The 16184-nt window shown below is 31.5% G+C and overlaps 1 protein-coding gene across 1 annotated transcript in view; it reads right to left on the bottom strand.

Moving 5' to 3' along the window:
* The window catches only part of LOC143052066 (receptor-type tyrosine-protein phosphatase T-like), a 34109-nt gene extending 18304 nt beyond the window's left edge, over positions 1–15805 (bottom strand). Inside the window, exons 1-9 of the mRNA XM_076225041.1 lie at positions 15789–15805; positions 14708–14887; positions 11227–11409; positions 10318–10494; positions 8873–9052; positions 7281–7457; positions 4827–4935; positions 3557–3642; positions 244–449 (exon numbers count right to left, since the gene is read on the bottom strand). Of these exons, the coding sequence (XP_076081156.1) occupies positions 244–449; positions 3557–3642; positions 4827–4935; positions 7281–7457; positions 8873–9052; positions 10318–10494; positions 11227–11281 (990 nt within the window). The 5' untranslated portion in view covers positions 11282–11409; positions 14708–14887; positions 15789–15805. The remainder of the gene's footprint in view (positions 1–243; positions 450–3556; positions 3643–4826; positions 4936–7280; positions 7458–8872; positions 9053–10317; positions 10495–11226; positions 11410–14707; positions 14888–15788) is intronic.
* Between the last annotated feature and the right edge of the window lie 379 nt (positions 15806–16184).

The raw sequence follows: 16184 nt of genomic DNA, 5'->3' as shown, positions 1-16184 counted from the left end.
TACAAATGATCACATCGACGATTTTTTTACACTGTTGTATATTTCAATTCTTTTCATGATTACGATACAAGATATATATGTACAAGAATTTTAGAACAAATCTATTTTCATTTCAAATCATTTTGCATTGTTGATACTCCAAAGAGGCATTTTAAAGATACATTTATGATAAAACATAAGCGATTTTACATTTTATTACGTTTAATGATCATGAAATCGTTATGTATACGTATATTAACATACCGCAAACTCCTTTTCTATTGAACCCTTGGTTCCTCGTCCTTTGTCAACATAGTCATAGAAATTATTCATTGAGATAGCAGTTTCAGAAATTTTTAAGTCCCCAGCAAAACTATAATATTCTCTCGTCTCTTCTTTCTGGATCTCGTTGTTATATATTGCGCCATTTGTTGTAATTTGAAGGGAATTTCTTGAGCCGTCTATTTCATCTACAAACAACGTTGATATATTTCATGTCGATGAAAATAGTTCAGTATCATTTAAAAGTTGTACATGTGTTTTTGTTGTTATCTTTTTTTTTCAAACAATAAAAAATGCTTGGACTATCAATTATCACACAAAAAAACAATATTCCGATACGAAATGCTTATTTAAAAGAGTACATTTATCCATTCACATATGTAGTATAGTATTCAGTTTGATAATCACGCGTAAAAAAAATGGGAAAAAATGTAACCGTAATAGATTTTATCATAACTTTTGGATATTTTTGAAAATATTTTGTACTAACAAGCACAAAAGGTAAGACTTTGTTTAAATCCTAAATTTCTAGCCACTTCTTAAGATTTTATGGCAAAATTTGGTCTCAAAAATCAGCCTCAAATTCTCACCAGACGAACAAAAAGAAAGGATTCAGCGTTTTGACGTCATAAAAAATAGCCTCTCAAGACGTCATAATTATTTCTCTCAAGACGTCATAATTATTTGTTTTAGTCTCGATGTGAAGATAGTCCCTAGAGTTTCAATCGTATTACCTAGAAACTTTCCAAGAAGTATGAACTTCGCATCCACAAATTCACAATATTCGATATAAGTATGGCACTTTTATGTCATTCATATATTGTCATAATAACTAAATATGGTACTGCATATATTAAGTTTTATCAAGATATATGATGACTTTTTATATGGAATCAATACTTTGCCCCTTGCATCAGAGAATGGGAAACACAATAAAAATTAGATGGAAAGCGTTTGACTTATCAGACCGAAACTTTTCACAAAAACAAATACCACAAAATATCATTTAGTGAGTACACCATGATATCCGACGACACAAAATAAAAAAAAGTAAAGAGTTGTTAGCGACATGGTGACATAGTTTTTCATATTTTTATCAAGATGACATTAATTTTCATCATGATTTGAGGCATTAACATTGTTTCCTCACAGTACACTTATTAATTATGACCTTGACATCGAAGTTATATAAAATAAAATTGAAAAATTAAAATGAAAACATGGTCTGTCTTTTTTTATATTCAATCAAATATCAAAGTAAGGTTCTGATACCACCGTTTTACTGAAAGTGATGTCGTCATTGACTTATGAGAAAATGACATCGTAATAAATAGGAATCATTCTCTCAGTAGATATGTCTTTATAACAAAGTAAGGTTACAAACCGATATAAGACCCATAAAATCTCGAATACGTTTATCGTTTATCTGTCAAAAATATATATATATTGCATTGATTTTTCCCCAGTTTCCTGTATTGCCAATACTTTCACTGTTTACATTTTATACCTTATCAAAGTTTGTGAGATAGTAGACAAATCCATGGAAATTGTCCAAATTTCGTCATGTAAGCTGAATAAATTGACTGTTTTCTATCATTTTTGAATATTTCATTTTGCTGATATCTTTTTACTTTTAATTCATTCATATAATAACAATTATTTTTTTTCGAAATTACAGGCCAACAAATCGAAAATATTTAAGGACATTAGTGGAAGGGTAGGTAGCTCTTTGCATTCTGAAAATGTTTGCCCCGTCACATTTTCAATTAGTACATTTAACACTTATGTTACAGTTTAACCATGCAGCAAAGTATTAGAAACAAAAAAAAATAAAAGTATATCAAAAATACCAAACTCTAGCGCACACTTAAAACGTAAAGTCCATAAAAGCTAGAAAAATCAAACGCTATCGAATTAAAATAACAATGTTTTACTAGTACTCAATTTAATCTGGTTTAAGTTTGAATTCGTATTTCAATTTCGTACATTTTCCTACAACAACAAATACGATCCAAATAAAACACAAATATGGATTAAAAAAAATACAAACAATTTTCGTCATCAGCAAAGTATTTCTAGTTAGTTTAACCTTACGAACATTTGAACAATATATATGGAAAAATAAAGGGCGACAATAATAATACATGCACATTGCATAAATATTCAAAATATTTAGGTGTAACTGGTTTTGGTTTATTCTATAAAATACCGCAAAAGGTCAGGGTCTGACCTGAATAAGAGCTGCTTGATTGTGAAAAATCGCTCTTACTCTAAGGTCGATTATGAATACTAAGAATTCATGAACCTTAAGAAATCTGACATACCAATAATTGACATTTCTGACACGAAATTTTCAATTGGCATTTATCCGTTTCAGATCCGTTCATCATCCGTTTTATCCGTTATACGTCCGGTAAAAGTCCGTGTCTCATTCGTTCAACATCTTTTTTATCCGTTAAACGTCCGGTAGAATTCCGTTGGTGAATTTATCTTCAAACACCCCAAAAGCATGTATAACGGACACGTAACGGATACAAAATGGGAACGAAACGGACGAGTACCGTACAAAACGGACGGCTAACGGACGTTTAACGGACATGTTATCCATTGGACGTTTGTTCAAAGTTTTGAACATGCTCAACATTTTTCACCGGACAGAACGGACGTATAAAAGGTATGCTTAACGGACAAGCAACGGATATTGACGGACGTTTAACGAATAACAACGGACGTCTAACGGACATGAACGGATTGAAAAAAGGTTATCCGTCAGGCGTCCGTTCGAGCTATCCGATAAGTCGTAACTAGGCTTAAGAGTAAAAATCAGAATATTCAGCTATAAAGTATAAGTCTTTATTCGTTTTATATCCTGTTAGATATGATACACACAAACATGCAAACGGCTGCGAATCAGTGGTGACGTTGCTTCACTTAACTATCTTAACTTAGCGTTACTAGGAGGTACGTTTGGTTTTGATGTTATATTTGCTATTCTCGTTGTATTTTGTCTGATGTTTTGTCCATTTCTGTGTGTGTTACATTTTAGTGTTGTGTCGTTGTTCTCCTCTTATATTTAATGCGTTTCCCTCGGTTTTCGTTTGTTACCCCGATTTTGTTTTTTGTCCAGGAATTTATGATTTTTGAACAGCGGTATACTACTGTTGCCTTTATGTACCACTGGAGTTTGCATGATGTGCACTTTTCTTTCGTTTGAACTGCAAAGTACCTTTTAACAGCTATAATACATACATTTGTATTTTTATAACAAAAAGAAAAGTAAATAATTACTGTGTACCTTTTTTACTGACTTCTGCATAAACGTCAGTACTTTTTGGATCTTTAAGAGGTTTACTTTTTCCTTTATCATCTGGAGATGAACGCCTTTCGGAAAAAAAAGACACTTAAAACTTTAGTTTTCTTAGTTATTAGTTACACTTCAAAATGAAATTTTCAACTGGTCTTCCCGAGGAAAAAAATAATTTTCTTTTAAAAGTTATCGTACAGGATAAACGGAGTAAATTAATTAATCATTAAAAAAGTCTTATGCCTGTATTACTTAAATTAAATGTCTTATTGGTTGACCGATTTTTCTAATTTTTGAAAATATCATTTTCGTCCAGTATTTGAGATACGCAGTAAAGGTTCAGGTTAAGATAAAAAAAAACTTGTCAATCTTTAATATGTATTTGTCTGTCTCTGTCCGAATTCTCTTTAGTAGATGACAAACTGAGAGACTGTATTTTTGTTTTCGTTTGTTGTTTGGGACATATTTAGGCCGATTGTTTTCTCGTTTGAATTGATTTATATTTTGCTATGTCGGAACCTAATATACCTTGATAAGCTGTATGGATATCGGTGAAGGCCGTATGTTGACCTATTATTTCTAACATCGACGTCAGTTGGTCTCTGACTGAAATCTGCCTCGTTTGAAATTAGGCTGCGTCTCATTATGGACCTTTTTCATCCTTTGACCGAGTCCGCAAGATTAATTTTAATCTTTAAGAAACGTATGATGACCCACAAATGTTGTGTTGGTATGCACCACTATTTGATAGATGTATTGCATTTACGATGATCTGCTTCCCTATTTATTTAGACTTAAGTTTAAACACCTGAAAAGGTGCATATACGCTAAGTTTTGAAACAGTAGGCCACATTCGGGGAAATGGTTGTTAGTAATTAACGACGATTTGAATATGTCCGTCGTCTTATGTGAAACAACTATTCTTTACAGTCAACCAACTCGTAATGTCGACAATAAATTTTCGAACGGATGATTTAAAGTTTTCACTTGGAACTATTAGTTTTGAAAGGGTCTTTGTGAGCAGCAACGCTCTTTTAAAGATAGGGAAAGCAAGCCCGAATTTTCGTATCAACTGAGAAACATACGCCTGATGCAGGCGCTGCTGAAATGCTGTAATTTATTCCTGGTATCTATGATGAGTTTATTTACCTAGACATACATCACTTTTTTCATTGTCAGCTTATATTCCGTTATATTTTACAGCAATTAAAAACAAAAGACATAAAACTCACATGTTAAAGTAGAATATGTTGTTTCTTACCTTCTAAAATATATTATCACACAAATAATTACCACAAGCAAAGCAAATGCTGTGCCCAATCCTACAGCTAGTCCAGTTATTGAGGATTTTGCTTGAGGATTTTGATCCACTGAAAATGAGTGTTTGAGAATTTGAATCGTATCACAAAATACCGAACTCTAAAAAAATTCTAAATGGAAAGTCCCTTCATTTTGCAAAATAAGAAGCTCACCCACATCAACCGAATAAATAACAATTGTGACATATAAATGACATGAAACAGGCATTCTTTTTTTAGGAAAAAATTGGATTATATCTTGTTTTATAGCTAGCTAAACCTTTCATTTGTATGACAGTTTCCAAAACAGTATCATTATTTCAACAATTGAGTATGAACAACAAATTCACCATTGCTTAAAACACAATGACGGGATATATAAATACCGAACACGTCAAATGAAAATCACCAAAAAAAGACTAAACAGTAAAAATTATTTTCAAAAAGACAAATAAAAAAATACTATTATAACACGTTATTCAGACGATAAACAACGTCAGTACCTAGAATCTATACTTCAAGATCATCGTTTATTATTTGTGAGTTGATACGGAATATTTATCAACAAGGTATTGTTACCTTCCGACGAACTTTATTAAGTCTGAGTAGGAGCTGAATGAACAACAAATTCACCATTGCTTAAAACACAATGACGGGATATATAAATACCGAACACGTCAAATGAAAATCACCAAAAAAAGACTAAACAGTAAAAATTATTTTCAAAAAGACAAATAAAAAAATACTATTATAACACGTTATTCAGACGATAAACAACGTCAGTACCTAGAATCTATACTTCAAGATCATCGTTTATTATTTGTGAGTTGATACGGAATATTTATCAACAAGGTATTGTTACCTTCCGACGAACTTTATTAAGTCTGAGTAGGAGCTGAATGCTCTTGAATATCAACTAAGTTTGGAAATGTATATACCACATGCAGGAGAACTTGATATATTGCTACTAAGGTGGGGTAAATTAATAATTCCAAAATTTAAATAGCTCGTTTGTCATTCATTATTGGGCTAGGATGACTGTGTATGTCGAATTCGAGGTAAACATATAAAAATGACGCAATGGAATTGTTTCTTCAATTTGTAGTTCTGGGGGATATTTTTTAATTGAACCCAATCAGAAAGGTTTGGCTTGTCAATGGAAAGAACATCATCAATATATCTGAATGTGAAATTAAGGGATATGGCTTATTTGCTCTACTTGATTTTTGAAAAGTGTCTTTAGGATCTTAAATTCATAAAAAAAAATAATAAGAGGTCGACAAGGAGAGGTGCAAAAGTCCGTTCCCATAGGAATGGCGACATTTTTTTTCAAAAAGTCTACCTCCAAATTCAACAAAGATGTGCCGTATGGTTTTCAGAAATTTATAGCATATGCTACCATGTTTATGTAAAAAAATCTTTGAGGATTATTTCTTTCGAAAGATTTTTCAGTTTTACATGGGGAATTGTAGTATACAGGGTTAAAAAAAATCAAAACATTTTGATAGCACTTATTTCAGAAAAAGATCTCGAGATTTTAAATCATCCATTAGTATTTGGCGTTTTTAGAATCCAAATACGGATGAAACCACTAAGCGTGTGAACAGTTTCACGGTATTTCTAAAGAACCTCTTCTTGTCCTTTTGTTTCTTTTGTGTCTTGTTAAATTGTTCCTTTTAAAGTTGTTATACGATGATGACTGATGTATCCATATTTTGACTATTTTATTAATTGTGACTGTTTATTTAACGCATCATGTAAATGTAGCGGAATTTGATGAGACTGTTATTAAAGTGAGAGGGTTAGCGCTATAGAACCAGGTTTAATCCACCATTTTCTACATTTGAAAATGCCTGTACAAGTCAGGAATATAACAGTTCTTGTCATTCGTTTTTGATGCGTTATGTTTTTTGATTTTGCCATGTGATTATGGACTTTCCAAATTGATTTTCCTCTGAGTTTAGTATTTTTGTGATTTTACTTTTCACTACGGACAGAGTGTTTGTCAATCTATGAACAATTCTATAGTCCAGCATAATTATGGTTCAGCAATGTACGACGATGAACAACTAAAAGAAACACAGAATGCTCCGTGTTAAATGACGTTCTCTGAAATAAAATTGTTAACTTTTTACACGCTGTGACTTGGATTGACAGTTGTTTCATTGGCACCCATGCCAAGTCTTCTTATTTCAATATAGAATATGCTTCTAAATACCCAACATAGTAATTGTAAGAACAAAAGATCATTTTTCGCCAAAAACGTTTTATAATCAAATACGTAGGCATAGTGTGGGTTTTTTGGAAATTCACACAAAAAATATGAGGAATTATTTTGTATTGAAAAATGAAAACATTTTTTGAAAATAACAGTTTAAAATGCATCATACTCCTTGATTTTTTTTTTTAATATTTACCTTTACACGATGGAATTGGGGGTTTCCAATTACCAGCAACACTACATTTCAACAAACTTGAACCGTTTACAATATATCCTGTCTTACACTTTATCATTATAGTATTTGGATAACGGTATTGGCGGTTTTCTATTTGCTGTACATTTTCAATCTCTGGTAAAACCGGACATAAAATACCTGTTCAGTCAATAACAAAAGAAAACATATGTAGAGACTATTTTTTAAACATATTGATTAGCAATTTGCAGTTTGAATTTTTTTGTCGAAGAACTATATATCAAAATAATTTTTCTCTAAAAAAAAAAATCGCTCGACACTTCCATGTTCAAATACAATTTAGCCTCCAATTATTGTGGTAGGTTTTGAACGTTGATTGCAGTGGCAGATCCTGAAATTTTCATCAGTGGGGCCCACTGACTGCCTAAGAGGGGGTCCGCTTTGGCCAAGCTTATGTGATTCCCTATATAATTAATCAAACTTTTCCAGGAAAAGAGGGGGGTCTGGTCCTCCTGGGCATCTCGCCCCTAAATCCGCCTCTGGATTGAGCATTTGTAAACCTGACATTGACTATATTTATGAAAGGTACCAGGATTATAATTTAGTACGCCAGACGCGCGTTTCGTCTACATACGAGTAATCAGTGACGCTCACATCAAAATTTGTATAAAGCCAAATCAGTATAAAGTTGAAGAACATTGAGGATCAAATGTAATCCAATATCCTGTTAAAGATAAAACAAAAAACGAAACTATTATATAGAATTGAATGTGTTGCTTTTTAAGTCGAATAACCACATCTTTTATACAAAAAGCCTTTCCAATATAATAAATGCTATAATAGCGGTTATGATTTCTTTACATAGGTTTAAACAATATTGAACATCACTAAGATTTAACACTAATGTGAGAGTGATATATGATTTGTTATAAGCGTTCGCAGAAATTGATTTAAAAAGAGGGACGAAAGATACCAGAGGGACAGTCAAACTCATATATCGAAAATAAACTGACAACGCCATGGTTAAAATTGAAAACACAAATAGACAAATAATAGTACAGATGACACAACATAGAAAACTAAAAAATAAGCCACACGGACACCACTAAAAACTAGGGTTGATCTCAGGTAAAATTTACGAAAGGATGATTTCAACTTCAGTATTTGAAATCCTTGGTTTAATAGCTTTCTTGTGGGCAGCAACCCTCTATCAACAAATCATGATAAGAAATGCACGCACGGGAATATCGTATCAATTTGGAGACATAAACCCCGTATGCAGGTGCTGCTGGAATGTTGCTACTTAGAAATGGAAAGTACATAATTGAAACCTAAAAATCCTCTCTTATGTCATTAAGTTATTTTTCAACCGACCCTCGTTGTCAATTTCTAGATGTAAGTCAAGATATGAGGCCGACTTAACTGTATCTATAGTATCCTTTATCTTTTGCTCGATGGTCTTGAAGCGTTACTGATGAAGATTAATAAGTTAATACAAAAGAGCACTTTGGAAGCAAAAAAGTATTATTTTCTTTGTTTTTCAGTAACAGAAAAAGTACATGGATGAACACTTATGTTATTGTAAATAAGCATACCTGTGCATACTGGTGGATTACTCCAATCTCCAGTTGGATTACAATTTAGTGTGTTAGAACCGTTAATCTGGTATCCTGCTTGACAAGAGACATTCATAGACGCCGGAAACTGGTATTTTGGTTTTGTCTGTATAGACTTGTTTATGTTGTCTATTATTGGAAAGTCTCTACATAAAACTCCTAATATACACATGATTTAAGATTCATCAAACAGTATTATCATATTTCATATTCTTACTTTTTTGCAGTTTATTCGGAACAAGCAGAGTATTTTTTAGTAATCGGGCGAACGAATATTATTTTATATTTCTATTGCGCATTATTGTTGAGTATTATTATCGTAAGATGTCGTTCTTTATCAAGCTGAATCAAAATTAAAACGTCACAGTGTGTTCTTGTGACATTTGTGGGTAAATGCAATGTATCTTATTTTTGATTCTGCCATTTAGATATTATACAAATACAGCCTTTGTATGAGGTCGATACAAGGATATATATTGACCTGAGATAGTATATTGACTGAGGACGAAGTCCGATGTCGATATGATTCTTTGGGCCGATATATCCTGTATTGACCTTAAAAAAAAGGCTATATTTGTTATATTATTAATTTCCGACCATATTGGTATCAAAATCGTAAATTTGATTTTGTTTGAATTTTATAGATATCATATTGTTTCCTAGACAATAATGACATTTATTCCATATTGGTATTATTTTAGAAGGTTTCTCTATATGAATTTGATTTTGAATAAAAAAGCATATTCACCTGAGAAAGTGTTATTCACCGCAATGAACGTTACGCGTTTTTACATGCAATGTCTTGGTAAAATGTTTCATGTAAAATTTGTTTTGGTACATGTTTGTCATCAAATACATTTTCTTTTCTCGGAATATGGAATAAAACAAATACTGTCTTTTGTTTCGGTAAGTATGGGGTTTAATTGACTTTTGAAAAACTGATATTCACTTCGGCCGTTGGCCTCAGTGAATATCAGTTTTTCAAAAGTCAATAAAACCGCATATTTACCTCATCAAAAGACAGTAATTGTATAATGATATTATTATTTAATGTACTTCCTTTTGTTTGGGTTGTTTTTATCTTATGTATTTAGAGATTGTTTTCGTGAAATAATCGATCACAGAAATCATTTGTTTCAAAACGTTTAACAATAGCATGAAATACATAACATGATGTCGTCACTAAGTATATCGGTTTTTCGATTATCTAAAAATAACCGTGCGATATGCTTTTTGATGTGCAATATGCTTTTTGCTATCCGCCGTTTTCTCTCTACCTTCGAAAATATAATTTAACATATGACTATCCCTGAACGAATCAAATTTGTTAAAATATACGAATTAATAATATACCTGTATATAATTATGGGTTCCTCTAATTTTGTCAAACCAAACTGAGATTATAACTTCAATGTCAATATTACCTTTGCACTGTGGTATAAAACCCCATAATCCACTTGAATTACACGGGAGTAGATTAGAACTTTCAACTTGATAACCAGTTACACAAGTGACTTCCAATGTTTCAGGATATCGATATCCTTGTATCTTGGTTGGTAGAGAGGCGTTGTTAATCTTAGGCAATGGAGGGCATTGAACACCTAACAAAAAAAATGTAGTTATCTTTATCTGAAGGACATTGATGTTTTAATTGATTTAACTATGGGGTTGCTGTAACGTTGTTAAAAAACAAAACAATCTTTACTAATTCAAAAGTATGGTTAATGGTGCCAATTGTTCTTGCTACAAATTATAATATTTTTTTGTAATAAGATGTAGATGTGTTAAATTTAAATATCTATAGTTATTGTATTTGCTTGATAATTATAACAATTGGCATCACGTAACACAAAAATGAATCATTTGCTAAGCACTGTTATTATGTGTTAAAAAAAAAACGCAATAAGGTCGGAAACTTTTTTCAATAAAGAAATTGTTGTCAATGTAGATGTTAAGCCTCATCGTGTAGTTTTAATTTCATACTGAACTATAAAACGAGACTGCTTTTAGAAGATGCAAATGCGCAATGTAATTTTTATATTGAAGAAGTTTTTGTAGATATAGAGATCTTTTATTATACATGTTATTTCATGCTGATTTTGATCGTTTCGTTTATTAAATGGAAAGTGTAATGCCATCTTAAAACATATAGTGTTCGTAGAGTGAACATGTTATATTGAATTATTGTTTCCCTTGTCTAGCATTTTACATAAAATAAATAGTCTTGAAAATTCTTTTTTTAGCTGTCATTTTATAGAATGATATTCCTTTAACCTCATTTTGATTTGCATTAGTAAAATATTGATTTATTTAATTTCGTGGAATCTACATACCTGTACAATTTGGTTGTATATTACTCCATTTTCCATCACCTTGACAGGTAACCATTAAATTTGCTGGTGACAACTCATATCCCTTTTCACATTTAAATGTTACATTGTCTCTGTATGAATATTGTGCTTGAACTGGTTCAATCTTTTGCTTAGGTTGTTGTTCCAAATGAGGACAAGTAACAACTGTGAGTGGAAAAATGAAACACACATGCATAGAATTTATCTTTCGCTTGACTACCAGAATACATGCAGCAATTTAAATTATTCTAACAATAGAAAAATAGAAAATAACAATGGTCTACATTTTGTATATTAAGGTTCATTTACCATGTATTTATACAGGTATCAAATAAAAAGTGTTTTCTTAATCATGTGTTTCATATTAACTCATTTTACCAACATAAGACCTGATATGCATAAAACCGATTATCTAAATCGTAGTACTAGTTTATCATTGGATATATAGAATTATCCGTCCTTTCTGAATATATTTTGATTTAGGTATTTTTATGCACAGCAGCACAGTGCAATACCAAATTTCCCTCTAACATCATATATGATACAAATCAATTTTAAATAGCGGTGAACACCTTCGGGTGTATTTTTATTTTCTAAATGTTGACATAGTAAGGCATTCCTCAAGAGATTTTAAAGAGTAATGATCAAAAGACATTTTCATGAAAACATTCATTCAAGATGTGACTTCAGTCATTAAACACATTTAAAGATTTACTATCCCTTTTTTACTTATAGGTTAAACAATACTTGGTCATGTTTTATGAAGATTTAAGCCCAAGGCGAAGCCGAGGGCTAAAATCTTCATAAAACATGACCAAGTATTGTCTGACCAATTTAGAACATATTCACACTTTCGAGTGACCTTACAAAATTAGCCTTTCCCATTGTAATATTCAAACCTTTAAAAGAGTTCACATTTTCTAATGAACCAAATGTAAAACATAGGTAATCATTTCAATGGATGGAATGAAATAGCACTGACATAGTTTGTGAGGACCGAATGGATAAATTGTTTTTCTTCTGCTTCAGGTAAAATTTAATACTAATAAAGTTTGAGATTTTTTTTATTTTAAAAAAGCAACACAATGTTATATAAATCCCCTTTTTAAAAATTTGATTTTTTTTTTTATAATTATAAAACTCTGTATAAGCATTTAAACTCAGACCATTCAACGTTAAATGCTTACTTTTTTATAGATAACTTAATATGTATTGTGTTTCTCCATTAAAAAAAATCCCTTTGCTCTATATATCAGCAGTCTAAAATTGTTTTCTTGAAGAAAAAAAAACCTCAAATGCCCGGTTTATAACAAATAAATATAATTTTACCTACATCCTTACTCCCATTGTTTTTGTTTCTTCTATATTATGTTTACCATCAGAAAATTTATGAAAATTTGCAAATTTCAAAATAATTTGTTTTAATGTTTGCTTTTTCATCTTTAATCAGTAGGCTGTTTTCCAAGGGAAAATGCCTCAGGTGGTTGTACACTTCATTAGTTCAGTTATTACGAGTTCACTTTCATAATTAACTGACAATGAAAAGTCATTCAAGTATAGCATTTCATAGTGCATGGAAAACCATGTACTATGAAAATTAGAGGGCAAAAAACTGACTTTTCATTGGACGAGAAGGGGTGAGTATGTTCGAAAACAATTATAATATCGACTTTGTTTGATTGTAAATAACATATATTATCTATAGTGTTAATAGTTATCAAAGGTACTAGGATTATAATTTAGTACGCAAGACGCGCGTTTCGTCTACATAAGACTCATCACTGACGCTCATATCAAAATATTTATAAAGCGAAACAAGTACAAAGTTGAAGAGCATTGAGGAGCCAAAGTTCTAGACGTTGTGCCAAACACAGCTAAGGTAATATATGCCTGGGATAAAAAGTCATTATAATGTTAAACACCTTTAAGCGATTTTGATACTAAGGACTTTCTTGTCCCAGGTATAAATTAGCCGTGCTTTTTTTTAAATTTGGGTCATCGGTGCTCTTCTACTTGTACTTTTTTGGCTTTGTTTACTATTTTTATCAGGATGTCTCTAGTGTGTCTTGTGTAACCGAAGCACGTGCATCGTGGTTTAGATTGTAAGCCTTGTACCTTTGACAACAATTTTAATTTTTATTTGTGTATTTTTCTGTTAGTAATCTTCTGGCATTTATTTGTACTGTAGTCTTGTCATGTAGTGTTATCATTTTGTGTTATATTGAACATTGTCATAAAAGCGGAAGGTTTGACTTGCCGCAAAACCAGGTTCAACAAACCGTTTTTTATCTAATGCCGGATTTTTTTTTTGCACTTCAGTGTTTCTATTGTTTCGTTGTTTTCCTCTTATATTTGATGTGTTTACCTCAGTTTTAGTTTGAAACCCGGATTTGTTTTCTATCAATCGATTGATGACTTTTGGAATAAGTTGGCTTTATTGAAATATGGACATGGTTGAATGTTCATACAATGTTTGCATCCTTCGTCAACTAAAATATTTTTAACTTTAATGACGTCATACAGACAGTTTTATGGTATTTGACACGTTTCTGAGTGCAATACATGTCCACGACTGTAACAAATGAGTTGTGTTTAAAGTTGTATGTAAGTGTAAGATGTAATTCGCTTCAAACTAGTTTTTCAGTTAATGCAAGCACTTTAAATTTGCTCCTCTTTTATTAAATACTTTTCTAAAGAGCCTACAATTTAGTGGTTGTCATTTGTGAATTGATGTTGTCTATCCATTGTGTTGTGTTTTAGTTCTTTTGTATTTGTTTGGAGTAGATTTGTTTTTGTTAATCGTTATCATTGTTTGGTATCGTTGGTTTTCACGTTTGATTTATTTCATATTTTTATGACTGGGCCTTTTAAACTTTTAATAAGTTATATGTTGTTTTTATTGTTAAAGTATTATGGGAACCTATAGTTGCTACCATCTAGGTCATTCTATCTCTGTTGAGTCTTTTTTTTTTTTTTTTGTTACAGTATAGCTGATCCATGGATAAAATGTGTTTTTGTTATCGTTTATATTACAGGTCAAGTTTTTATTGAACTTTTTAATTACATTTGCTATTCCAATAATCAAAGTGTGGAATTTGAATGATCCTAAAATGGTTCAATCCCGACAATTATCATGTGCCTGTCTTTTACCATTGATTAGTGTCATAGATTTGTCTTTTATTCATTTGGAATATTTTCGGTTTTTTTCGGAAGTTAATCTCTTGAAACAATATTGTTGGAATCTAAAATTGGATTTATGACATAAATTAATTTAATTGAACTCTTTGTTGTGTTTTCAATTTTCTATTTATCCAATGGATTTCATTTCATAGAAAGTATTTGAATTTTATAGCCGACCATACAGTGCGGGTTTTTCTAACAGACGTAACCTTTATGCTAATGTATGAAAGGAAACGCAATATTTTAGTAACCACATCAATTAATAAATTTAATTTGTACGAACCTTGGCAGTTAGGTATTGTACCATTCCACACCCCTGAATGTTCGCATGCCAAAGAAAGTGATCCATTCAGCTTGTATCCAGTTTTACATGTCAGAATCACTATCTCTCCATATCGGTATGCTTTCTTACCATCGAGTGGTTTCAAATTGGTGTTTCCTGATAGGTCGGGACATTTCGCACCTGTAAAATTAGGAGAGTCGATGGGTTTCCACAAATACGACATCGTTTACCAAAACAAGAAAGAAGTACGTGTTGATGTCAGTATTTACTGTTCGTTTGTTTCTCTGGCAAATATATTATATCGCAGAAATTAAGAACGAACCTATCGGTAAAAGAATGTATGGAATACACCACATACTACTTGCAATACGTTTTGACAAATACATGCACAAACACGTTGGGTTAAAATCAACAAACTGAGCAAACCCGTTGAGGAGTATATATACGATGAAAAGTTTTTGTAGAAAATCATGACGTGAAAAAGGAATTCAATTAGTTAGTTTTATCCAAATTAGCTTTCTTCCTTTATTAATTTCAGAATCGGTAAATGGCCACTTTTAATTATCTTCTGCTAATTTTAAATCTAGGTTGAAGGAATAATTAAGTGAATATGTATTTAAGTCACCAGAATCCAGTATTAAAACCTATTAACTAATTTTCAGAACAATGGTCGACAAGTTTTATACTCTATGCTCTAGTAGTCTTATACAATTTTATGCCTATTCAAGCCCATAAATGTTCCAAATAAGCAAACTATATCCTTGTACACAGCCATGAGTTCTACACATCGATTAAGAAGAGAGAATAATATTGTACTGTTTCTTGAATTGAAAGTAATCAACAAACGGGTTAGGTTTAATACCACAATCTCTCAATTCTATTAAGATATCGCTGTTTTCATATAGACGATCTTCCAGAGGTTTTTTCTTACATTATTTGTCTTTAACATCAGTTGTAAATATTGATGATAATAATCCATCATCATACAACTATTCAAAATTCGCCACAACTATAACATCACTGTAGTCAATTCACACCTCCTTTAATATTTTCATAGAATGCATCTTAATTCAAAACTTACTTTCACATACAGGTACATTACAATAATCCCAGGGTGGCTTATGGAGGCCTGTATGACACCAAGGGCCTCCAGCACTGTCGGGATCTTCTGATGGAGCCCTGCAGTGTTCATTGTTTGTACAGTTATAACCTCTTCTAGTGATCCTGATATTTCCATTGTAATTGAAGTCATTTGTTGAGTTTCTACAATCTATATTTTGCATTTAATTAATGAACTGTTGATTAATAGGATATTTAATTAACATTTTTGTTTTCATATATTTCTTTATTTTTCATCTAATTGGAATCTTTTGTAGTGTTAAACTTTCAAAATAATCATATTGAGTGTGTTCTTTTCGGTGCTCTTACTTTAAAAAAAATAGTGAAAGACAATGTGATATTTTTTCGTTGACATTTA

Source organism: Mytilus galloprovincialis, chromosome 1 (assembly GCF_965363235.1).
Source record: "Mytilus galloprovincialis chromosome 1, xbMytGall1.hap1.1, whole genome shotgun sequence".
NCBI classification, from domain to species: Eukaryota; Metazoa; Mollusca; class Bivalvia; order Mytilida; family Mytilidae; genus Mytilus; species Mytilus galloprovincialis.
This window is presented reverse-complemented; position numbering and strand designations above follow the sequence as displayed.